Source organism: Cheilinus undulatus, linkage group 17 (assembly GCF_018320785.1).
Source record: "Cheilinus undulatus linkage group 17, ASM1832078v1, whole genome shotgun sequence".
In the NCBI taxonomy this organism is placed as follows: domain Eukaryota; kingdom Metazoa; phylum Chordata; class Actinopteri; order Labriformes; family Labridae; genus Cheilinus; species Cheilinus undulatus.
The window spans coordinates 10,558,416-10,582,924 of record NC_054881.1 but is presented as its reverse complement, the minus strand read 5'-3'; the positions used below and the strand labels follow the sequence as shown (position 1 = coordinate 10,582,924).

The 24,509-nt window shown below is 38.4% G+C and overlaps 1 protein-coding gene and 1 long non-coding RNA gene across 8 annotated transcripts in view; both read right to left on the bottom strand.

Annotated features, from left to right (window-relative positions):
• sec31a (SEC31 homolog A, COPII coat complex component) overlaps positions 1 to 19,440 on the bottom strand; it is a 29,044-nt gene extending 9,604 nt beyond the window's left edge. For 4 of the 7 annotated variants that reach the window (XM_041810549.1, XM_041810550.1, XM_041810553.1 and 1 more), the window contains exons 1-27: positions 19,267 to 19,440; positions 16,330 to 16,409; positions 15,740 to 15,863; positions 15,453 to 15,651; positions 15,270 to 15,365; positions 12,821 to 12,961; positions 12,579 to 12,721; positions 12,018 to 12,117; positions 11,755 to 11,916; positions 10,886 to 11,038; positions 10,564 to 10,794; positions 10,386 to 10,460; positions 10,235 to 10,276; positions 9,598 to 9,639; positions 9,136 to 9,177; positions 7,931 to 7,972; positions 7,393 to 7,434; positions 6,847 to 6,888; positions 5,717 to 6,085; positions 5,179 to 5,401; positions 4,915 to 5,093; positions 4,710 to 4,836; positions 3,991 to 4,136; positions 3,543 to 3,716; positions 2,746 to 3,009; positions 2,029 to 2,121; positions 235 to 337 (exon numbers count right to left, since the gene is read on the bottom strand). In XM_041810549.1, the coding sequence (XP_041666483.1) occupies positions 235 to 337; positions 2,029 to 2,121; positions 2,746 to 3,009; positions 3,543 to 3,716; positions 3,991 to 4,136; positions 4,710 to 4,836; positions 4,915 to 5,093; positions 5,179 to 5,401; positions 5,717 to 6,085; positions 6,847 to 6,888; positions 7,393 to 7,434; positions 7,931 to 7,972; positions 9,136 to 9,177; positions 9,598 to 9,639; positions 10,235 to 10,276; positions 10,386 to 10,460; positions 10,564 to 10,794; positions 10,886 to 11,038; positions 11,755 to 11,916; positions 12,018 to 12,117; positions 12,579 to 12,721; positions 12,821 to 12,961; positions 15,270 to 15,365; positions 15,453 to 15,651; positions 15,740 to 15,863; positions 16,330 to 16,408 (3,433 nt within the window). In that variant the 5' untranslated portion in view covers position 16,409; positions 19,267 to 19,440. The remainder of the gene's footprint in view (positions 1 to 234; positions 338 to 2,028; positions 2,122 to 2,745; positions 3,010 to 3,542; positions 3,717 to 3,990; positions 4,137 to 4,709; positions 4,837 to 4,914; positions 5,094 to 5,178; positions 5,402 to 5,716; positions 6,086 to 6,846; positions 6,889 to 7,392; positions 7,435 to 7,930; positions 7,973 to 9,135; positions 9,178 to 9,597; positions 9,640 to 10,234; positions 10,277 to 10,385; positions 10,461 to 10,563; positions 10,795 to 10,885; positions 11,039 to 11,754; positions 11,917 to 12,017; positions 12,118 to 12,578; positions 12,722 to 12,820; positions 12,962 to 15,269; positions 15,366 to 15,452; positions 15,652 to 15,739; positions 15,864 to 16,329; positions 16,410 to 19,266) is intronic. The other 3 variants (XM_041810554.1, XM_041810552.1, XM_041810551.1) reach the window with 3 other exon arrangements.
• Positions 19,441 to 21,187: 1,747 nt separating this feature from the next.
• Positions 21,188 to 22,192, bottom strand: LOC121525573. The gene is made up of 3 exons (XR_005993232.1): positions 21,966 to 22,192; positions 21,491 to 21,544; positions 21,188 to 21,291 (listed from the first exon to the last, which is right to left on the bottom strand). It is a non-coding gene; the product is annotated as an uncharacterized LOC121525573 (long non-coding RNA).
• Positions 22,193 to 24,509: the final 2,317 nt, after the last annotated feature.

The following is a 24,509-nucleotide window of genomic DNA, read 5'->3' as shown; positions in this document are numbered from 1 at the left end:
CAGCAGCTCCACCAAGCCAATCTCTACTGCACACGTCCTGGCTTTAAATGCCCCCAGTAAAATTTATCAGTGCTCTCTATATGAGTATTATGGCTTCACTTTTGTCTAACAAGACATGTTGTCCATATTTATTTACAGCTGATAGTTTTAAAGTTGAAAAATAAAGGTTGTATGTCATTAAAGAGCCATGTCTTTCAAATCCACACAGTAATGTGAATATCTTAAAGGGCTTACGCTGGTACTGATGGGAGTACATGTACGCAGGAGTGGAGGAGGGGGGAGGTGCTGCAGCTGAGCCAGAGGGGGGCATCCCATACATCGGGTTTGGAGGCTCCACCTGCGGGAGAAAGAAGAGATTAAAACAAAATTTTTGAATAAATAGAAAATTTTCCCCTGTAGACTCTCAGATCCAAGAGATATATTCTTAAAGTTAAAAAAAAAAAAAGTTAGAAAAAAAATTCTTTAATGGCATAAATGGTTAAGACCTTTATTACCAAAGCAGTGTTCATCAAAACAAATAATAATAATGATGATAATAAAATACTAAAAAACACAAAGTTATTTACTATTATAGAACAAATTCATATCCTCATGTATACACAACCCTTTACCTCTATAGATGTACTGTCCCAAAACAACAACAACAATAATAATAATAATCATAATTCTTGAGATATCTCTTAACAAATTATACTAACAAAAAAGATTTCTTGTTCTTCTTGACTATTGTTTTAACTAAATAGACATGAGGATTTGCTGAAATGCTTATACTGGCCATAAATCATGAGTTAAATTTCATCTAGTCTTAAATAAACGTGATTATAACATCTAAAACCTTTAAAAATCAATGTTTGGACAATTGTGCATTGTCTGGTTAAATCTTTGAACTCTTTTCTACAAAATTACCAAAGAAAATGCCAACAGAAAGGAGAGAGAAAGCCAGTACGGGCTAGGATTACAAAGCTTCTAGCTGATTTTTCTGCACCCTGATTTTCTATGCATTTAGGAAAATATATAGTAGGCTGTAGTATAAAGATGAAGCTATATTACTGCTTAAAATGTTTTTGACTAGGAATGACCCAGGGTATCTCTATAAGTCATGCCCTCTATTTCTCTTGGATAAAAGCATGTGCCTTGGTCAAATTTGCTCATTTTTGAGGGAACAGTAGCTAAAGTAATGTGCAAAGTGCAGTTGAAGAGGCAGCATGCATGTCAGCAGTGTTGGCGAGTGTTTCAAAAAGCAGACAGATATTACAGCATGAAAAGTGGGTTGGATCAGTGTCAAAATGTGTAAAAACACAACTCCTGCTTTAATACCTTAGAGCATAAAATCTTAAAAATTGCAGAGCCTATTAAACACGTATATGTGAACGCTGCTGTCCAAGTTTCCCTCCATAAACAAATAACAAAATCAAGTAGGCTTAAGGTGTTTTTTGGGGTTTTTTTGTACACTAGAGAGCGAGTTTAGAAACAGATATGGGCCTGAGCATGAGCGTTGTTTGAATGCAACAGTTTACAGGAGGTAAAATGTATGCTTTTTGGGCTTCTGCTCCAATACAACCTCATTTTAAGCTGATAGCAACCTTTGCTGGTTAAAAAACACCATGCAATTTATCAAATCTATTTAAATAGTTTATGTTTTTTTATTTTTAAAGTAGAATCTTGTTATATATGCATTTTTTGGCTCTTAATATGGGTAAAGAACATTTCTTGAATGCCTGATTGCACAACTTCCTTTAAATCATACTGTTTGAAAAATAAAGTAAGATGTGGATGTATCTTTGATGTTGGACTGTGAAGAGTGGAGATGGTTCATGCGCTAAAAGAAGAAAACAGTTGAAAAGATGAACACAAAGCGAGGCGGCGATGGTTGAAGCCGGTGAGAAATGTTTCTGCAGACAGTAGCTGAGTATTCTTTGGGGTTTCAGTAATTCACATATTAAAATCATTAATGCAGTCTGTGTGGGAAAATGTGTCTGCAGATGTATGAGTGGGGGTCAGGCGAGTTGTCGGGCGGTCATTTTGTACCTGCTGCTCTGCTTGAAGAGGAGGAGGAGGGACATTGGGGAGGGCTGTGGGAGTTTGGTTACTCCAGGAGGTGACAGTGGAGGCAGCCCTCACCTGAAGCACACAGAGACACACGGCACATAGCAGTGATGGCCGCAGCATGAAGGGGGGAGGACAGGGGGAAGGGAACCAAAACACCAAAACAACACAATACAAAGGACCAGAGCCAGGGTTCAAATTACAGAAACACAAACCCCCAACAGTTTAGAGAATTAGCAGCCCCCCAACAATAAGCACATTTATCAATTATGTTTCAGAGAACATTCAAGAACCAGCGTGTGATTTAAACCCTGGCTAATATGGAAACTAAATCAATGAGATGACTCCAACACAACAAAATGCAATGAACACTTCACCATGAGATGAGCTAGAGAGTGATAGGGACGGGGTTAAGCCATCCTCACTGCAATGAGGTGTGTTTATATTTGTTTATTTGTGCACAAGTCTATACTTTGGAGTGGCTCTTAAGGTGGGGTATTTTTTCAATATTTTAAACCAGTCCCTTTTTGCAGAACTTGTATATATTTTCAGTTTTTAGGGAAACAAAAAGAAAAATTATCTTCCACCTAAATGTTCAGATTTACACCATCTGGTATTATCAAGTCAGACTGAAGCACAGTAAATCATGAATTTGTGTTACTTTCTTATCTGATAATAAGTAAACTCAGAGGTACGTACAGGCTGGTAGTATTGCTGCTGTGCGGGGGCGGAGGCTGCAGCTGTAGGTGTGGGTACTGGAGCTGCTGCAGGCTGAGGCACCATGGCGGGCTGAGCCGGCATGAACGGGTGCTGGGGCAGGCCGTGTTGGACCTGAGGCATGGTGGGCTGCTGAGGCTGAACTCTCTGCATCTGTGCTGGAGCAGCTGGAGCTGTCGGAGCCACTGGAGCCGCTGTTTGTCCCAGGGCTCGACTGAGACGGTCACGAAGCTGCTGAATGGCAACCTGGAAGGTCCAAATCAGAAAAAAGTAAGGTTTAGTTTGTCTTACTTGTCGACCGTTCCTAAAGTAAATTAAAGACTTTTAAGTGCATAAACACCAGCCTCATATTGGTCAAAATCTTTACTATTGCAAAAGGTTTAAGGTTCTTTTTAGCAAAATAAAACAGCAGCTAGGAGCCAGGATTGTTAAGAATTAGTTCTGGTCTAACACAGCAAAACGGCACAAAGAAATGCAATGACCTGGGCAAAAACACACCAGTAATTCCTGTTTTCTGCATGGAAAAACACTGGTTTTGTCTATGGAATCTGGTAGCTTTAAAAAGAGTGGTAAAACAGCTGCTTTTAGACTTTTCAGATCAACATAAAGGGAAATCAGGATCTGTCGTCACACTTTCAGACACTTGGGGAAAAAAAATTCTTGTACCTATCGGGTCATCAAAGGACAAAAAAGTGCATATATACTTTTAAGAGGACAAAAATTCCCCTTTACGTGGTAAAAAATAGCTGAGGCTTTGCAGACAGTGATGTGTTACACACCTGGTTTGTGTTGTCAGGCAGGTAGGTGATAGCAGTGGACAGACTGCCCTGGGAGGCGAGCAGGTTGGCGTACTGGCTCATCTTCTCAGCCATCAGGATGCCGATAGCAGCGGCGCCGGATTGCTGCGTCAGCTCGACTGCACGCCGCAGCACCACCACTTTCTCTACCAGATCCTGAGGGATAAAAACAGCACAGCAGCATGACAAGAAGAAATCAGACAAGCTGCAATACACAACAGAAAAAGCTTAAAAATCAAAATACAACCACTTCTTTACTGTTCTGGTTCTGCTTTTTCACCCCTTCAAAATCTCACAACCTCTTCAAAACATTGCTGTCTAAATGTGGAGCCTTTTTGAAGTTCAAAATGAAAAACGATTCAGTTTTCAGCAGATTGTGGCCGTGCAAACATGACCTCAGAATCAGAGCTGGAACTGAATTTCAACACACCTGCAGAGAGAGTGGAGAGTGTCCATCCTGCGCTCTCGTCCAGCAAGAGACGAGTTTCTCCACGTTTCCAGCACAGATGTAACAGAGACAGGCCTGAGCTTGGAGATGAGCGTCCTCTGCTGCCTCTAGTCTGCCTCCAAGAAGGTCTAACAAAACAGAAAAGTTCCATTTAAGGAGAAAAGTTTGGAAATAGCATAAATAATGAAGCAGAAAAGGTAAATGAGCAGAAAACCTAGGTTTAACATGGAATATGCATACATAACCTTTGCAAGTCTGTGATAAAGACAGTCCTCCAGTGCTTTTATTTATAGTTTTGCTTTTTTAGATCTCTTTTCCTCGAGTGTAGAGGATTGAAACTGCAAAAATTGAAATCCTGGCAAAAATCAATAACACCTTTTTCAGCATATTTTGATAATGTGCATTGATAAAAACAGTGATGAGTGTAGAAATATGAAGATTTTCTTTATTTAACAGCTCTGAAGCTGTCTCAACATTTTGTGAGAGGAGTGCTGAGACATTTTATGATTTCACATGCCTTTCTGAGTCAGTTCTTTGGTTACCTTTGAATAATTGCCCCAAACATACAGTATGTGGAGCCTATAGGTCATTTGAGTTATCCAGTTTTTGTACATTATTCTCTTGCATTAATGGCTTCAATTGAAAATAAATTTAAACAGGATTATGTCAACAGTTGTTCTGTTTTATAGGCTTAAACTCACCACAGAGGGAAGAGAACTCATCTGGTTTTGCATAGGTCATGACAGCAGCCAGAGCCTCCTTCCAGTTCTGCAGTTCACAAGTCGTCAGGACGTCATGCCAGTCCTTCATCACCACCGCGCTGATCAGCTGCAGGACAACAAACAGAATCAAACTTAAGTCCTAGTTTAATAAACTCTTAAAAGAAAATGGTGTTTGAGTTCGTACCTTTGTGATCTTGCTGTGAGTGTTGCTAAAATATTTCTTCTGGGTTTTCTCCAACAACTCGGGTCCTCCAGCGATGGCCAGGATGATGCTGTCTGCCATCCGGTTGTCATGGAGACAGAGCTCCACAGCTCCCTCGAAGTCTCCGGTCAGCAGGGCTTGTGTGATCAGACCGTCCACATCTGGAAGAGAAACAAAGTATTTCAAAAAGTCGATGGGAATATCCGGTCAAATCTGCAGCTGGAGCTTCATGTGAGAAGTTCTTACCTTGACTGACGCTGAGATTGACTCCTCCTTCGTGGGCAGGAGTAGGAGCGGGAGCTGGAGCAGGAACAGGAGACGGAGCTAAAACTGGAGCTGGGATCTCTACAGGTTCCTCAATCAGAACTGGAGCTGGTTCTAGAGAGGGAGCTGGAGCTTTGGCGGGTTCCTCGACTGGAGCTAAGGTCTCTGCAGGGATGGGCTCCTCCTCCACTGGTGCTTCCTCCTCCTGAGAAACCAAAGTAAAGTCCTATCAGTGCTCTGGCTTGCTCTTTACTTTGGTTTATTGTTTTGTTATTGTTTTCATACTGTATCATATCATATTGAATTGCATTGTATATTGCACTGTATTGTACCGCAATGGTTCATATTGCATCGAATCCGTCATATCGTATCTTATTGTATTGTATAATATCATGGGTGAGCCAGTGACTCCCCTCCCTAAATTCTGGTATTGCCCAGAGATCGAACCTTAAAAACACCCATGCACACATGCATGCATCAAATGAAACAGTGACACAGAAATGCCGTGGTAAAGCTCTACCTCCTCTAGAGGGATCTCCTCTTCCATTGCTTCCTCCTCTAGGAGAATCTCGTCCACTATTTCCTCTGCTTCGATGATGGGAACATCTTCCAAATCTGCTGCTGCTGGCTCTTCAGGTTCTTCAGTCACCTCGGGCTCCTCAGCCATGGCAATTTCTTCTGTCAGGAGAGGCTCTTCAGTCAGGACAGGTTCTTCAGTCAGGACAGGCTCTTCCAGTTCGGGCTCAGGAGTGAAGTCTAGTAGGAGCGTGGCTGCAGGCTGGAGGTTTGCTGAAGCAATCATGTCGAACGCTGCTTCAGGACAGTCGACAGGAGGCACGAAGCTGAGATCTGGTAAAGGCTGCAGGCTGACAAGAGGGGGAACGTCCACCTAAAGATGAGAGATTTGGCTTTAAAATTTAGGACTTTGATTTAAACTCAAACTTTGAAGTACAGGAGATATCGAGACCAGAAAGAGCAAAAAGATTTGGAGAGAGGGTGTGTAAGGGATTGCACATTTTAGAATAATTCAAACACTTGGAAGGAGGCATGGATTTAAAAACACATATTACCTGGTAAATATTAGCAAAATTTTTATTCAATATCTACTACAGGTTTTTTCAAGGGTTTTTAAAGCAGGAATTCAAGAGTGAGGGGTCAGATCAGGCTCAGCTCTTTGGTCTTTATCAAATTAATAATGTAAAAAAATGCAAAAATGCTTTGGTTGGAGGCCGTGGTGAAGCAAGTGCAGCAGAAAATCAAGCTGGGCAACAGGATAAACAGTCAGGAAAGCTGAATTTAAAAATCAAAGTGGGGATTAACGGCTTAAATCCGTATTAAAGCTTGAGCTTAGTGATGGGAAGAAGGAACAACAAGGCTAAGAAGAAGAAATAGCTACTAATCTAAAGTCAGTGGCGCAATAAGCTAGGCTAATGTTAAGCTAGGCTTGTCTACACTTCATCTGTGGCCAGAGTAAACTGATGAAATGATGTATATCTTCAGTTTAACTCTTGGCAAGACAGTAAATTAAAATATTCAAACAATTTAAATAATAATAATAAACTTGATTTATATAGCACCTCTAAAAACAGAGGTTTACAAAATGCTTAGACAATAAGCAAAAGGTAAAGTACCTGCTGTGAACAAACTCACCTGTGGAAGCTCGGCAGGTATTTCCTCTGGTGCTGCTACGATCTATGTGAAAGAAATAGACACATTTATTTTAAAAGAAACATTAACCAGCACTCAGTTCACATAATATTACAAAAAGTTGGCTCTGCTCTCTTAGAGGTGACAACATTTTCTGTACTTTCAACACCTGTAATGCTAATCTACTAGCATGCCTTCTTTCTGTGTGGTTCAGAAGGTCAATGAATCCAGGAAAGACAAGTGAGAAATGTGAGTAGTGTATGAATTATCTTTTTCTGTTTAGATTAACCAACCAAGATAAACATGTGAGGTGTTAGCTTCACTGATGCTTGTAGGACAATTTGAGATGTTGCAACAAAGCCTGAGAAGATGTGTGCTTCTGTTTTCAGTTTTAGTTCTCAGCTTCTATAACTCTCCTTTGAGAGTCATTTGATTTTACTAGAACTTAAAAAATAGGAGGAAAATCATTCTTATCTAAATCTCACCGAGACTGTGAAAGAGTATATTTCTTAATTTTTAAATTAGAGTGACTGCTCTGGAGAAAAGTACCTGTGGAGGCTCAGCGGATATTTCCTCTGGTTCTGCTAAAACCTGACGGCAAAAAGAACAAATTTATCACCAGAAGAACTACTGATAGAGATTTTATTTAAATATTAAACAGAAAATAAAACAGGGTTGATGTGTAACAGACTTTTAAACTTTGACATGATACTTGCAAAAGACAACAACATTAAAAGTTGTGGTACTACAGCAACAAATATTTAAGTCTAACATGCTCAATATTACTATTATTTTTTTAATACTACAAAGGCGTCTGCACAATCTCCATAACTGCAAGAATATGTTGTACATTAAACCAAATCATGTCCAAGATGTATGTGCAATTTTGACAGTGCTGTTTGCCTTTCACCATCGGCAGCTTTTAGTTAAACATAAGACTGAAAATGTTTTTTTTTTTTTTCAATCTTTCGAACTTTTAGATTTAATTGATCAGTAAATAACAGATCATTTCATTTTGAAACACATGAAAACAAAGCAGAGCAAAATACTTGACAGCCTTACAGGTAAATGCTCAAAGCAAACGCACCTGTGGAGGCTCAGCAGGTATTTCCTCAGGTGCTGCTAAAACCTAAAAAAAACAAAAGAGAAAAATTACCTCCCAGACAACTGACAGACATTAGATTAAAGTATTTAACATAAAATTAGACAATAATTCAAGTTTGACATGATAAGAAACATTCAAACTTGAAACTGGAAAAATCCCAGAGGTGGAGAAAGAACACAGCTACTGTACTCCAGTGAAAGTACAGTTACTCTGGTTAAAATTTACTTAGGTAAAATACAGGCCTATAAATCAACTAACTATTTTATCTAAAGTTTACTTTAAGTATGGAGTAGCTACTGAGGTGTCATCCAGTAAAATATGATCTTTCCTTGTTAACAAGAACAAAAGAATAGAGCTCAAACTAGGTACTTCAGGTTAAGACTTTATAATAATGTAAGATGAGCTATTATTATGTCTTTATAGGTCCACACTACATATAGTTGACCTACACTTTTAAAATAAATAATTTACAATATGACAGAGCTGCAGTACCTCCCCTGGCAAGACTAAAGCAGACTCATCCTGATAGCAACAAAAGCATGTATACTGATGAAGAATAGTCACTATGCATCCTTAGAGACACCTAAAGTTATAGGCGGAAACTCAAACTCAGTGGATAACTTCAGTCAAGGTGCAAATGTGTCTTATATCAAAAACAACAACAATTCACCAGAAACATGACCAAAAAAATCCCAGCAGTCAAGAGAAGAGTACTGCACTCGAGTAAAAGTACAGTACTCTGGTTAAAGCTTACTTAAGTAAAAGTACAGATTTCAATCAGCTAAGTTCCCAAAAAAACTACTCCATTAAAGTAATTTGGGAGAATGTAATTAGTTAACTTCCACCCCTGAAAAATCCAAATACATTCATACCAGCTTCGTCACCACAGCTGCAAAAATACTGTTCCTAGGCATCCAGGGTCAGATAAAGTCTTCTTTTTAACGACAAAGAATTGCATTCGAACTCCTGCATGCTGTCAATACTGCATAAATATTTTGTAAACAAATCTCTCTAGTTTAGTGTTGCTGCTCCTCCTCTTCTCACCCAAAGCAGCTTTTAGATAAAATATGACTGAATAGTTTTATTAAAAGCTTTGGTACTTTTAACTGACTATAACTGAAATTATGGAGATCCAAAAAGTACCTCAGCAATTCAACTTTAAAAGCAACTTCTCATAACAAACCTACCTGTGGAGGCTCAGCAGGAATTTCCACTGGTTCTGCCAAAATCTGAAAAAAAGGACACATTTATTACCAGCAAAATTGAATACCTTTTAAAAGTATTTAACAAAAAAATAATACAATAATAGAGGTTGGTATGATAGGAAAACTCTGAACTTGCTCAAAATAATTCAATACCTGTTTCATTACAACTGCAAAAAGGATACAAATCATAGGATCTCAATGCTTTTTTATTTCTTGTTTTTAATTTCTTAAAATTGCACAAATATTTTGTGAACAATTTTGTGCAGCCAAGGCAGAGCGCTCTCTCTTTTGTTTGGAAAAGCTTTTAAACAATGACTCACCAGAGCTTTAGGATTTTTTTTCAAGTTTCAGTACTTTTAAGATCATTACAATAAAAGATATTGTTTCATTTGAAACCATGTGGTATCAAAAGGCACCTCAATAATTTCAAAATCTTAAACGTACCTGTGGAGGTTCAGCAGGTATCTCCTCTGGTGCTGCAAAAATCTGAAAACAAAAAAGGACGCATTTATAACAAGAGTAACTCAAAGGCATTGGATCAGGTATGCAAAAGGAAATATCTACGTTATCATATTTAACAATCAGCAAAGCTCTGCTTCAAGGAAAAAACAGCTTTAGCAACACCATAAATGCCTCATTATTGTGATGCTTTATACAGTATGTTTTATCTGTACAAAGAAGAAACTGATGAAATCAGGACTTCTCCAAGCCGTCCCTGCTTCTTTACAAAATATACTTCATCTTATTTGTATATATTCTTATATGCATTACAATAAATTATGTTAGCACCGAGAAAAACAACAAACTTCATATGTACTGCTCACCAGAAAATAATACAAGCACTGGTAGATGGATTTCTTATGTTTGGGCACATCTAGACTAGCTGTTTGACCCTATTTCTAGTCGCTTTACTGAGATAATTACCTCCTTTCTCTTGATTGATTTTTAACCAAAACCTATGTAAGTAGTATAAATCTTTACACCCATCTCTTGACAACATTACAAGAAATAAATATTTTAAAAATTGTTGCATTGTTCCTTTAAAAAGCATAAAAAGGGTAAGAACCCTAAACAAACTCACCTGTGGAGGTTCAGCTGGCTTCTCCTCTAGTGCTGCTGAAATCTGGCAAGGAAGACACCATTAATATAAGATATCTGATAAAAAGTACCAACAAAAGAAGTGTCATTAGGTGCATCCTAATATATCCTACATCCTATAAAATCTGTCTTACCTTTAAGGCGAGCTCCTCTTTGTTGTACCCCAGGAGTTCCAGGTACTTGCTGCGAATATCGCTCTCAAAATTAGCCTGAAAACACACAAAAAAAGTAAAGGACAAATTATCTATTAAAAACTCAGTATCTCCTGGTAAACCCAGATATTTTTAGAAAAGACTCTCTCTGTGTTAGTACCTTGAGGAAAGACCAAACGGTCTTCTCAAACTCATTCACCGCTATGTCTATCTTTCCCTGACAGAACTCCACAAAGCTGCCTTCACTCAGCGTAGTCTGCAGCTGATCGGAGCGCTGCAGAAAGTCGGTTTCCGTAACGACCTGGCTGACGTGTACGACGCGTGCAGTGGGCTGCTGAGGCTGCTGGGGGTTCGGCTTAGAGTTCTCCAAGGAGACCAGCTTACCGCCAAACTATGGAGTGGCACAAAGACAGAGTGAGAGTTTTGATACGGTAAAACCAAGAACTTTCAACCATTACAGGAAAAAACAAAAGAGGACTCACGGCAAACGAGGCTCCGACAGGTCTGCGGATCCATTTTGGAGGCTTTTTCAGCGGGGTGACTGTTGCTGAAGGGGCAGCAGTTTGGGGCAGCTGAAGGGGGGGTAAAGATTGTCCAGTCCCAAAAGGATCCATGTTCCCAAAGGAGGTACTGATCTGTGACAGAGACCCAGGTACATGTTAGACAAGAAGGTAGCTTAAAAAATAAAAAATTAAAACATGGCTAGAAGTTAGTCTTTGTTCTTTGGGGGACACTGGATAAAAAGTAAGAATAACCCTGAGATGCATAAATACTAAGTTCACTGCATCACTTTTCATTTACACTTGTCGCTTTCCTAGAAATTTCACTGTCACTATCATGGCTGAGACATGTTTTTGTTTTTTCTTTTTCTCTGAAGTTAAAACAGGATTTTTACAGACTTTAATATCTAATTCAAGACTTTTTGAGACCTTTTAATCCTCAACCAAATAGTTGATATTAGTTTTTCCTGTGTAGCTTTTTGGACTTCCCTGCCATTCATTTCCTGCCATTTTTATCTTATTCCCTTATGTGCATTTCCTTATCTTTTCCTAATCTTTTCCTTTCATGCTTTGTAAGAATTTGTGCTTATAATGCTACCCTAAATGCCATCAATTGTCATATGTTAAAGCAAATCCACAAAACACAACAATATAAAGTGTACAAAGTTAACCAGACAGTTTAGATTAGATATTTTTCAGACATGTCTCTCAAGAGTGCCATCTAACATGTAAGACCTCTCAGAAGTAAAATAAGACATTTTATGATGCTTTAGGACCGTAAAATTTTAAAAGTGATTGTAAGACTTTTTTAAGATGTTTCAAGGATACAAAGCAACCGTGTTATATCAAACCTGGTCAGCGTGTCTCTGGCTCTGCGCCTGGCTGCTGCCTCCCATGATGGAGTAGATGTCGATGTGTCCATCAAATCCCGCGGCCGACAGCACCGCCGGGTTCCTGGGGCACCACTGGATGTCGAAGCACCACTGACTGCTGGTGGGCAGCTCGTACAGAATCTGGAGATTCAAAGGGATGATAAGTTTAAATAAAATCACTGAGACATTAACAGAACAGGTTATTCTGGCTTGTCTGTGCAAATAATGTTAAGTAAACTTACCTCTCCTGTGTTTGGATTCCAGCAGAGGATCCTGCTGTCTTTCCCGCAGCTCAGGAGCAGCTCAGGATCAGCTAAACTCCAGGCGATGGCGAGAACACCCCTGAACATAAACAGCACAGGTAAAGGCTGTTAAAGGCTACATGATTCTAAAAGGATAAGGATCAGGACCAGGAACTGGCATAAAAATTGCTCTTGTGAGTAGCATTTGGGCAGAGTATTGCAGAGCAAGTGCATAAGTATGTAGTGCACACAATGGTATAGACCACTACAATGTAGACTCGACACAGATGTATGCAAACCAAGCTTTAGTTTTTGTCTTCTCTTCATAGAAAACCCCTTGAAAAGAGTAAAAACAACGTTCATTTTCAATTTCTGCTGAAAATGCACATTTTCAAAACAACTCCCAGGTATAGGGATACATAATTTCCTAAAACACTCACATTTTGCACATATTCATAGTTGTTTTTCTTTATAGGCTGAGATGCAAAGTAAGAAAAAACAAAGAAACCAGCTTTAATCTTTAAGCTGAAAAGGCGATCAAACTGTAAAAGGATTGCTTACCGTGTGTGATTCTCTAAAATCTTAAGAGGAGAGGTAGCAAAACGTAAATCCCACATCTGGATGACCGGCATCCGATCGTCCTCTGAGGCTAGGACCAGCTGAGTGGCAACATCCGGGTTCCAGGCGAGTCCAGAGCAATGCATCTAAAGGCAAACACATAGAAATAGAGGGACTGATGTGATTAAAAAGCAGCAGAGCAGTGTGGGAAAATTAAATCAGGCCGCACGTGTGAGACAACGTACTCTGTTGCTGTGGTCGCTGACTTTGATGATGAGGTCGTTCTTGCGGAGGTCCCACACCGAGGCTCGGCCGCCCGGGCTGGCAGAGGCGAGGATGTGCTGGACTTGTCTATTCCACGCCAGGCAGCTGATGTCCTCCACAGGCTTTAAAAGGAGACAAGGTGAGTTTATTTACATTAGAAGTAATAAGACACAAGGCAAAAATAAGACACTAAAATACAATTTATATTCAAACATGCTGAATTACTGACAAGTATTCCAGTCTTGTTTAATGCAAGTTCTGGTATGTTAGTACTTTTAAAAAGCCTTTAAAGACTATAATAGGTGGCACTGTAATCACATTTTTGCAGAAAAATTGCACTAGAGAGTATTGCGAATCAATCTAATTTTTAATTAATTGCCCTGCCCTAGATCAAATCTGATTGGTCAAAAAATATCAGAAATTTGGGCTGCTATTCTTTCAGGAGTTTATGTTAGGTCATAAGTCTCCACCAGTTAAGAAACACTGTTTAATGATCATTATACCATGGTCTCAGTGAACACTCGATTCTGACTGTTAGATGATTGGAGTAACCAAAGCAACCTGAGGCAGTCATATTTTCTGAGCAGGAAGTAAAGCATCACCAGCCTAAGGAAACTGTGGGCCAGTATCAACCATCACTAAACTGACATAAATATAATGTCAGTTGTAAAGGTTTAAGACCAGTAACGCATGACGGACTTATCTTATATTTCCAACGCACATCTTGTTCCCAGGCTCACCTTAACACTGAGAGGTAAGTGTCACAGAAAACTCACTTCCCTCCTGTTTTAAGTTCTATAAACTATGGTCAGAAGATTTAAATAGCATAAAACAAAGAAAAGAAGCCATTATGACTTTGTAGAGCATAAGGAGGAGCTTCTGATAAACCGGCATGATAATATCTGATAAATACTGACATTCTATATGGGGGAATCAGCACCTGCAGGGCGTGGACAGCTCCGTTTGACCTCTGTGACCTCGGAGCGCAGAAGGGAGAATTATTCTGTTTATTCAAACAGCTGATCTGCTAAAATGAAGCTTTCTATCAGATGACTGTCCATACAAGTTTACAGTCTGATCACAGATGACTCTCCGTCTCCCACGTCTTCATGCCTTTTCATTGATAAATCCGTTAAGAAAGTGCACTGAGCGGACTAGTTTTTTTGTTCCATTACGACTTCGTGTGGATGGCCCGTCCTATTTACAGGAGTACTGAACTATGTTTACATTTCCTAAGAACGTTATGGGATTGGAATGGCTATTCCAGTTATTAGTCAAGCCCTCAGGCATTGCTAGTGAATAGGAATTGTTGCTTCAGTAAAACTAAAAACGTAAAAACGTAAGAAACGTAATTTAGTGGTTTAATTAGTTCTTTACTTTGGCAAGTGACCATGGTGTAAGTAGGTTAATGCCCTTCGAGGTGTCCAATTATCAGGGATTAATGGACTTCACTGAGGCCATTAATCCCTGATAATTGGACACCTTGTTGGGCATTAACCCTTACATGTCACATGCATGAATCTTTTGCCTTTGGTATCCATGTTTATGGTTGATAAATGATTGTGATTAAGCGAAAAAAGAAAGGTGGTGTTTAAGTGGAAAGATCTTTTGTTTTTTCTCTGGGGGGAAATAGATGATGAGGGAAAATGAATGATTTCATATAGGGTAAATTTGACCTGCATGGCAGGTCTAGGTATAATGGCTATTTATGAAATCCGGATTTAAGTAAACAAGTTTTTATGACACCAGGTGCTACAAAATAAACTTCTAGAAAAAGTCAAAGACTGACAGACTTTAAAAGTTTATCAATGCAAAGTAAGACACGACTGAAGAAACAGCTTTGGATAAATTTAAACAACGGAAGTTCCAGCTTTAAAACTTATTATTAAAGGTCTCTAAAACACTTTCAATCACATTTCATACTCATTATAAAACCAAACTCCCTTTTAGAGTGCAGGAACATGGTCAAAACATATTGCAAGCAAACACCTGAACACTGCTGAACTTATAAAACTACATTTACTGGCTGGTAACTAAGTATGCATCCATGCACTTGTTGAATATCGATAACAGCCCTATTGACAGACATCTGCAAATCAGCAAACAACGTGTTTTTGTTTTTCTAAAAGGGGGTTGTTACAGAAGATAAAGTCCTGATGTTCATTGAAGCCAACCAAACTGTAATGGCATGCATAAGAGGAACAGATTTGACAAAAATTACAATGTGGTGATGCAAAGTAGAGTTGAAAAACATTGACTATATGAGAGTAACGAGAACAGCTAAGTGACTTGTTCAAAGGAAGTTGTCACAGACTAAAACTGACAGCTAAAATGCAGAAGGGTGCATTTTTATAAATAAAAAAGCACCAAAAAACACAACAGTAAAGGGAAAAATGTAACTTTAAGGGTTCGTAAGGAAACCAAAAATACCTGAGATTTTGGTCCAGGTGTCATTGGAGACCCAAAGTTATTCATGTCCCAGATGTAGATTTCAGACTCATTTCCACCTGAAGCCACTAGGTTTGTCTGCAGCATAGAAAACACCAAACAAAGTAAGTCTCTCCTTTTATTTTCCTCTTAGGTTCAGCAACACTGGAGTAAAATGGGTCTTACCTGGAAGGGGTTGACATCAAGCCCTCTCACTGGCCCGGTGTGCCGATCGCTCTCAGCGATGATCACATCGCTCTGTCCCGCCATAATCTTCGCTGGATCGTACAGAATCACGTTACCGTTCTCTCCTCCTGCAATGAGGACGCCTGACGGGTGAGCTCCAGAGCCCATCCCATATGGACCCCAGACCAGTTTGTGGTATCTGTGAGGTGTAAAAAGAGTAGTCATTTGATGAAGTGCGCACTTAAAGGTAAAAAGATTTAAACTACATGAGGGGCAGCCTTTAATACCTGTGAGAGGAGGCGAAGCTGCCGCATGACTTCATGCCCAGACTCAGATCAGTCAAGTCGAGCTCGAAGAACTCCAGGGAGGCATTAGTGCTGAAGGAGGCATCCAGCTGCTGGGCTGATGTTCCTGTGACAATAAAGTTTTATGACTGAATATACAAGATACAAATATTCATTAAGACTCTATACATTTTAGACGGTGCATCTCAAATATGCTTCAAAATGCCTAAATCCACTAGATGGAAATTTGATCTTTCCCTTTCATAGCCCTTCAGCACAAGGGTTGAACTTTATTATGTTATCCTTGATAATTATGTGGTTGTGTATGACCCATGGTCTTTCCTTTCATGAAGTCAAACGAATTAAACCGACTACATTCATACTGCTCAGAGCTGGAAATACAGCTGCGTCATCTCTCTTTTAGACGATTGCCAGTTGAGCTAAAAGGCAAACCAATGTGGCGTACGCTCTATGACTCATTACTTTAAGTGGCTGTATAAATGTCTGGAACATTTGACAAATACGATATGATGTTCTGTCAAAAACCAGCCAGCTGCAGCTGCATGAGGCCTGTGCCGGCTGCATGCTCGTACCTGTTGCAAGGTAAATGGGGTGATGCTGTTCAGGACTCCAGCTCTGGATGGCTGTGCGGTTGATCTCTTTGAGTTTCATCCTGGAAAGACAAGTGCACATTTTAAATTACAAACACAGTAATTACCACAGAGAGATTACAGTCATTTATATCCTGATTTATCTTGTGATTTTCTTTGATGTAGCGTCTGCAGGAGGGAATAGTGGAGGTATTTTAAGCTCTAACATCAGAATAAAAAATAAATTTAGTTCCTGAGCTAAAAGGACAGATCTATCTTTAATTCTTCAAGTCTATCTTTAAACACATGCTCATTTGAGCACTGGCAGTTACTGGTCACTGTGATTGTTCTGCTGTCTTTAACTGCTGTGAAACACCCTTTAGCTCTAGTCTTGCATCTTCTGAATGTACAGTATGTTTGGTATTTAGTCTCAATTAAAGACAGCGTTAGCTTGCTGAGCTATAGACAGGACAGCAACTTCAAGTTTTTGCACTAGAAAATCAGGAATATGTACTTAAAAAAAAATCACTGCTAGTGCTGTGGATCTTTTACAGTAAGTGCAGCAAGCAAAGTGTCAACAGTTACAGTGAGTGGTACGGTTGTGACCATGCTCAAGTCTTAAACTTTGATACATTTTTAGTAAAAATCAAAGATTTCCAAACCGGTTTCAATACAATGGCAACAAAAACACAAGTCCTTGGCACCCAGTAATGGGTAAAGTCTTGTTGTATATTACAAGCAATGCAGGTACAGTGCTGCATATGGTCTTATTTACAGGAATTACCAACGCATGTGTGAAATTTAGACACTGCTTTCTTTTGCTTGCTGAAGCTTTGGGTTAAAAGTACTAGCTGCTGATGGCTCGTTTCAATTCTATTACCAAAGCAACAAAGATTGCTCATTTTTACAGCATGTGGCTTTGAAAAGTATCTAGAATTTTGAAAATCACAGTTAGCTGCAACCCTGTCAATATTGATACGTGCATGTAAGCCAAGTTGCTAAACTTTTGGGTACAACTTACTATAACAAATGCATCATACAGTAGGAAATACAGCCCTGCAGAGAATTTCTCCTTTCATGACTCGCTCTTGTTGAACAGCGGTATAAAATCAAATTTACATTAGTATCAGAGGATGCAAGGGTGCCACTGGAAACAATTTTCAGAAATAGCAACCTACTTGTGGCCTTTTGTTGCCATTCATTGCAGCAAACTTTAAGATTTTTGAAAACAGAGACAATAATCTTACGCTAACACGCTATTTTAAAAGCTTTGTGCTTCCTACATTACTTACAACACAAGAATCTATTTTAATGCAGAGCACTTTAGTTACACATGCTGTATTCTTAAGTGACATAAACAACTGACAAGACACAGTAAATAAGACAGATTGTTGATGATTAGAGAGAATAAATAAGTCCAAGATAAAACATAGATAACCCTATTCTATGGGATATATACAAAGTGAAAAGCATTATCATAACATGACCAGGATGCAAAGTTGATGCCTTGCAATCAATTTTAAATCAAACCTTGAGCTTTGGTGCAGGATTTTGTCAATAATCTGTTTGTGTCATTTAGTCCAACTCATTTATAGTAAAGATAATCCAACTCATAGGTGACTGCTACTCCTAAAAGCACACATCAGCAGAATGACTAGCAGCTTCTCCCCTTTGACTATTAGAGCTTTAAATAAATAAAAAACACTCATGCAAAAGTGCAAAACAACCTGTTTGTAATGCTTGCCCTGTATATCTATGTGGATTTCTTCTACTTTGTAGAAGTGGTTCATGGATCTCTTTTTCTACATTTTAGTGCTATCATAAATAATCTTCCAATTCCTGCTTAATTTCAGAATAATCAGAATCAACTGTATTGGCCAGGAATGCATAAGCAAACAAGGAATTCACTCTATCTTTGCTCTCAATGTACAGAATTAAAAGTTAAGAGTAGAAAATGAAAACTGGAAGAAATAACAGATTTTGAACACTGACAAAGTCTAATTGGGAATTTTAACTTCTATATACAAGTCTGAGTTGCAAAGGAGCGCATGATGCTGAATAAACATGTTTAAAAAAAATAAGATATGTAATGATGTGGCAGATTGACACGAAGTAGGTAAAACATAAATAGTGCAAACATGCATATGTTTTCATGTTTCACATGTAAACATGCATATGAAACACGCATTTGTTTGTTGCTGCTGGTTTTATTGTGATTTATCATATTTATACTTACTATATTCACTGCTTACTCTTGTAAATGGAGCCAACATGCTAAAGCTTTAAATAGATGCATGGTTATTACACCTTTGAGCTAATCATACTGTAGACTTTCAGCTAAGTGTACCTAATGAACTGGCTAATGGGTTTAAGCTTGTTTAAAGTGAGACTTTTAAATGGAGCTTTTCTTTTAAAGCTATGGATAGGCTCACTAACAAAGGCATAATTAATAGAGCAATAATAAAAGGTGTTAGTCTTCTTTGCATAGTAACAGCCACAGTAGCTACAGAGTAATAGACAAAAGCCTACTTTTAATAACACTAGTTATCTGAGCGCTGCATTATAGAGCTGTGCGAGAGAAATACCTGAAATATGTGTTTCTTGCGTCTAAAGGTGAACACAAGCAAACAAAAAGTACAATACAAGCTAGCAGCATGCTAACAGCTGATGGGCCAATTACTGTAAAAGCTTCATACAGCAATGTAAATAAACAACCTCGATACTAAGAAGAATCTAAGTCATAAGAGAAGAGCCAAGTGTGCAGGTTATTGTCACTTTTCCTGCATGCTCACTTGGCCTCGGTACAGCATGTCCTAAAGCTACAGGAGGACATTACGTTTTGTAGCCTGCTAGCTGCCTGTGCAGGGGAAATATAACAGAAGAAGAAGACAGTTACTCACTCTCACTCACAGATCTTATTACTCCACAACAGCTGCTTACCTTATTTTTAACGTTTTACATGAACGCACACATGAAAAAAATGACAAACACAAACAGCTTCCTCCAGTAGAAGTTCCCCTTTGGCTTCTGCTCGCAGATATACGCTGTAAAAACAGAAGAAGAGGCTACCGGGTCCCGGCTACCGACTCAAGACAGATTTCCACGTCCCCACTGGTCTCCATCAACGTGGCACTAAGCAACAATCCTCTCCTCCCACGAAGAAGAACAACAACTTCCGGGGGACGGTAGCATTGGTAGGCTAACTCTGTTAGCATGCTAAAATGCAAATTATGCTAATATATAAACGTTTTGAAGACAAGTGGAAAATTAAAGTAAAATAAAATAACTAAGTTTTGTTTGTTGCTGTATTTCTTTACAATGTAAGGACCCAACATCCTGTGAAATATTTGAAAAATGTTTAAACAAAACTTTTTGAATTAAAAACAGCTATGAATTAATTATTCTTTTATTAATTAATTAAACAATATCACAGAATCTCTGAATAAAATCTATAAAACTGTTGCATACAGAAAACAATTAAAAACATTCATAACGCACAGCTTTAGTCATTGAGAGAATGAGAAGTTATCAGCCTAAAGCCGATAAAAAAAAATTCAAAATACTTTTAGTAAAAAAAGTTGCACAACAAATGGCTGCCACACTCATCATTGGTCACTGACCAACTTTTATGGAATATAGAAAAGATTTTGCTCTACTTTTTAACACTACTTATAAAATCCAACTTTTTCGCAGTCGTCATCTTGATTAAAAATTGGGTGTCTAACAAAAACACTTGGAAATCAAGAATAAAAGCCCAACAGCCAAATAAGAATGCATTATTCACAAGTTAAAGATCACTGTTCAAAGTCGATATATCCAGGAAATATGTATTTAATATAACACGCTTTATCTAGTCAATTTAAAAACATTATGTAGTTCCTTTTTTGTTAAATATGATGGAAACAAATAGAATTTTATAAAAATGGCTTATCTTTCAGAAAACCAAATATTACAAGAACAATTACAGTATTTCACACCAATTATTCTCTGAATCGATTTTTATAAAACTCAATTTAAAAAAAAGTTATATGGTCATGACTCACAACTGTCATAACGTTAGTCATTGAAAGAAAGTAAAATCACCAGGGTGAAATTTGTGTTTTTTGCTCAACATTTTAACAAGCAAAAAATTTGTCACTGTTACAAGTTATTTATCTTGATGGTACTCAAGTGTAGTACCTGGAAACTTAGGAAAAGCACCAATACAGCTGAATAATAATGCATTATTTAAAAGAGATCTGTGTATAAAACGGAACTTTAATACAAACAGTATCCAGGAAATCTCTAATACATTTAAATTTTCTTCGGTCATTCTAATAACTTGAGTATTTCTTTCTCATGACTGGTAAACACGTTAAAAAGGGGTGGTTCCCAAACGAAAGGAATTTGGAAACTTTTTGCAAAATATCAAATAAAGTAAAAGTGCACGTTTATGAGTAAAAAAAAAATCATCATAAGTTGAGGCACAAAATCCAGCAAAATCTGCCATAAATATAAAAAAATACACATTTTTGAGAGATGTTTCATGTATTCCTTTTTTTTTTTTTGCTGAACAATGACAATACTCTTAAATCTTTATGGTTACTTGAATAGTACGTTTGCACTTGAAAAGGAGGCCTAACTATACAATTGTTCTAACACATTTATACTGATATGTTAACACCAAGTTTCAATTAATTAATTAAATGAAAAAGGAGCTTATCAACAGATGTTGACAACAGTAGTGTTAAAAGGAAACAGAATTACCTCAATATGGCACCAAAGCAATAAAAAGACAGTACATTTGGAGTAATAGATTTTAATTTCATTGTGGTAAAGCTACATGCCCCATTTATAAAGAAACAACACACACCAACATAAGTCACTTAAATTCAATTTATTTTCAGAAAATCAATACCTTGAAAAACAAACAAATAAAACCAGAAAGTTCTTCTTCACCAGAACTCACACCTCAGCAGGTGGCCCCTGAAAGAGTAAAGCAAGACTCAAGTCAACAATTAAATTTCAACAAGCCTTTTTGTTAAAAAACAAAAAACCGCCAAACCCTCATTCAAGTTTCATGTATAATCTCCCCCAGATAGATGAATGGGTCAGATGGGTAGTGATTGGTATAATCATTGGGATGGCTGTTAACTTCATTCTACAAAAGGTCTGCAATACTTACATGAATGAAGCGTCCACAAGACTCAGTGACTGGGAACCATTTTCATCAGTTGACCTTAAAACAAGATTTAGAACTATTTAAAAATTATCTGTTTTTTCAACCAAACCAAGGTGAGTGGGTGCATTTCAAACGTTAGACAAATACCATTAACATGTTTGCAGAATTAGAATCCATCAACATGAAGTGTTAGGATTAGAGGTAAGTGCAGAATTCAGGAGCTGCTTCTTAAACAAAAAAAAAAAAAAACTGTAGTCGTGATCTGATTGAATATATTTTAATCGATCAGCGACTCAAACTGCCAAGCATTTATGAGTTTGGGTTGACGCATGCGTCTTAGGTTGGAACACGCTGCCTTCTCGTGACCACGTGCCTCAGCAATTTCGGGTTAAAACGGGTTAAGAGCACTAGTTATGCTTATTATGACACGTTAAGCCCAAAAACTAATAATCGAAGTCCTAATTCAGAATTTACTTACCAGATCTTAAAACAGAGACGCCCCACGTGTGGAGATGATTTTCAGCTAATGTTGAAAATCAGAACTTCGTGTTGAAGTCATGCTAAAGATGTGGGAGACTAAAAGCAGCCCATAAAGACTACACATTTTTATTGTACAGAAAACAAACGTATGGTACCATAAAGAGATAGTAACAGCCTCCTGCGTGCAGTACCGTGTACTACTAAAGAAAATACTACTCTCCTTCTGCCTCCTTCCTCTTCACTAAGTTCTTCTTTCTCTGTTCTTAGGCTCGTCATCTAGTCTCAACTCCTACCCATTACCGCCCCCTACTGTAGGGGCTGTGCATTTCCCCGTTGTATGACAGTGTCGGGGCATGGTTATCTCTCTCTAAAAAATGAAAATATTTGTTAAAAACTAATGAAATTTAAATTTCAGTGTCGACTGTGGTCTATTGCCTGCGTGGAATAGTCAAAAACCCTAAGGAGAAGCTACATCGTCATAAATCTTGCCTCAAATGATGTAATTTAAGTCATTATTGGTTCAGTCAGGAGCAACCATACCACAGCTTATTTCAACCTGAGGGTAGCATTTTGTGGACAGTCCAACGCTTCTTGCATAAAACTGAACCCAAGCTATCATTATGCCTCCTTAAATCATGGTTCTTTCTCATTGTAATGCTTGGTTCGAACTTCAGCATTATCATCTTGACCATGTCTGCATGCCTGAAAGCAATGGTTGCTGCCATGTGATTGGCAGATTTACACAAATAGAGGCCCCAAGTAAGATCAGCGAGGTTAAATTAAAATAATGTGCCTGTTTTGCACAGAAAAGCACGTCAAATATTGTGAGAGGACTTCAGAGAGACAACAGACAAGGACAAAAAACTTACTTTTTAAAGCGTTTCCCAAGTCCTATTAAACAGAGCAATTATGACTATATAATATTTATATATAAATGAATCATTTAGAAAATATGAGTCATACTTACCCCTTGGTTTTAACTGTAAAACGGTTGGTATTACAGACATGAAAGAAGTCTGTCTCTGTATACCAGTATTTGTGTTTTAAGGAGTTAGCCTAGGAGGTTTTTGGATGGATGTTTAAGTCTGTATGCATTTATTGTAGAGGACAGTGGACAGAGCCAGAAACAGGCATGCAAGTATGGGATGCCATGTTGGAAAGGTCTGACTTGAACCCAGGCAACCTGAGTACATGGGGAACGACCTAACTGCAAGGTCATTGATTCTTATAAAAGCAGCTGTGAGGTAGTGAACTGGTTATGTCTGGTTATGCAGGGGGGTCACAGGGGTCTGGAGCCAATCCCAGCAGTTATTAGATGAGAGGCATGGCGGTGGTTGCTATTAGACATACAGTGCCTATAACAGTAATAACCCACTTGGATGTTTTACCCTTTAATTTCTTTTATAAATCCATCATGGTCAATGTTATTTGGCTTTTTTGACCAAAAATGACTAAAAACCTTCATCAATGTCAAAGTAAAAACAGATTTCTACAAATGCCAATTAAACAAAATATGTAAGGTAAAATAAGTGCATAAATATTCAGCGTCTGAAGTGACTAATTAGTGACCTACTTCATCAGAGGTCCAGCCAATCGGTGCTCGTAGTCTCACCATGGGTGAAATGGGGATCACCTGAGCGCAGTAAATGTGTTAAGTGGTTGTGGTATAGACACCTGTGTCTGGAAGGTCAAGCCACAGGTTAATTAGTATTCCTTGCTACCATTACACCATGAAGACAAAGGAACACCCCAAGCAACTGAGAAAATGTTATTGAAAAGTGTAAGTCAGGGGATGGATACAAAAAATGTCCAAGGCACTGAGCATCCAGTTCAGTTAAAACCATCACCAAGAAATGGAATATGGTACGTGTAAATCTGCCCAGATGAGGCCATCCTCACAAATTGAGTGAAGCACAAGATGTAGTCTAGTGAGAGGCCACCAGGACACCTATGGCTGTGTCTCACTTTGCTTATTATATGGCATGTGGCTTAATGGGAGTGGCTCTCCTAATCTTCCTCTCAGCTGTCAAATGAGAGGAAGATCAGGAGAGGAGCTTTCTTTGGGGCAACCAAACCTGGGGGCGGGGCTAACACTCCACATGACATCATGAGGGGAAAATCTGAGAACAGCTCGTTTCAGCACACCTTTTCTGAAAGGTGGAGGTGTTCTGATTCTTGGAGAGATTGTGGACAGGCCACAGGTACATATTTTTGTTGGACAAGCCTTAAAAAAAGTGTATTTTGCATATGTGACCTTTAAGAATGGGAGTTTTCATTTTGAAAAAGGCTATATTGTACTACAGCAATAAAATCAATTTTTTGTTGCTTTGATATAAGTGATTATTATCCAGGTTAAAGATAAAATATGGGAATCACAGCTTAACTTTTTGATGACTTCCATGGGCCTCAGAAAGCTCTCCCCTCTTTCTCCCCTTATGGCCACCTTACAGTCATTAAAGGCCAACCAGCTCTTCCTCTTATGCTTTTGCCAGCTCAGTTCTTCCTGTTAAAAAAACTTTACTGGTAGATTGGTTTTCATGCA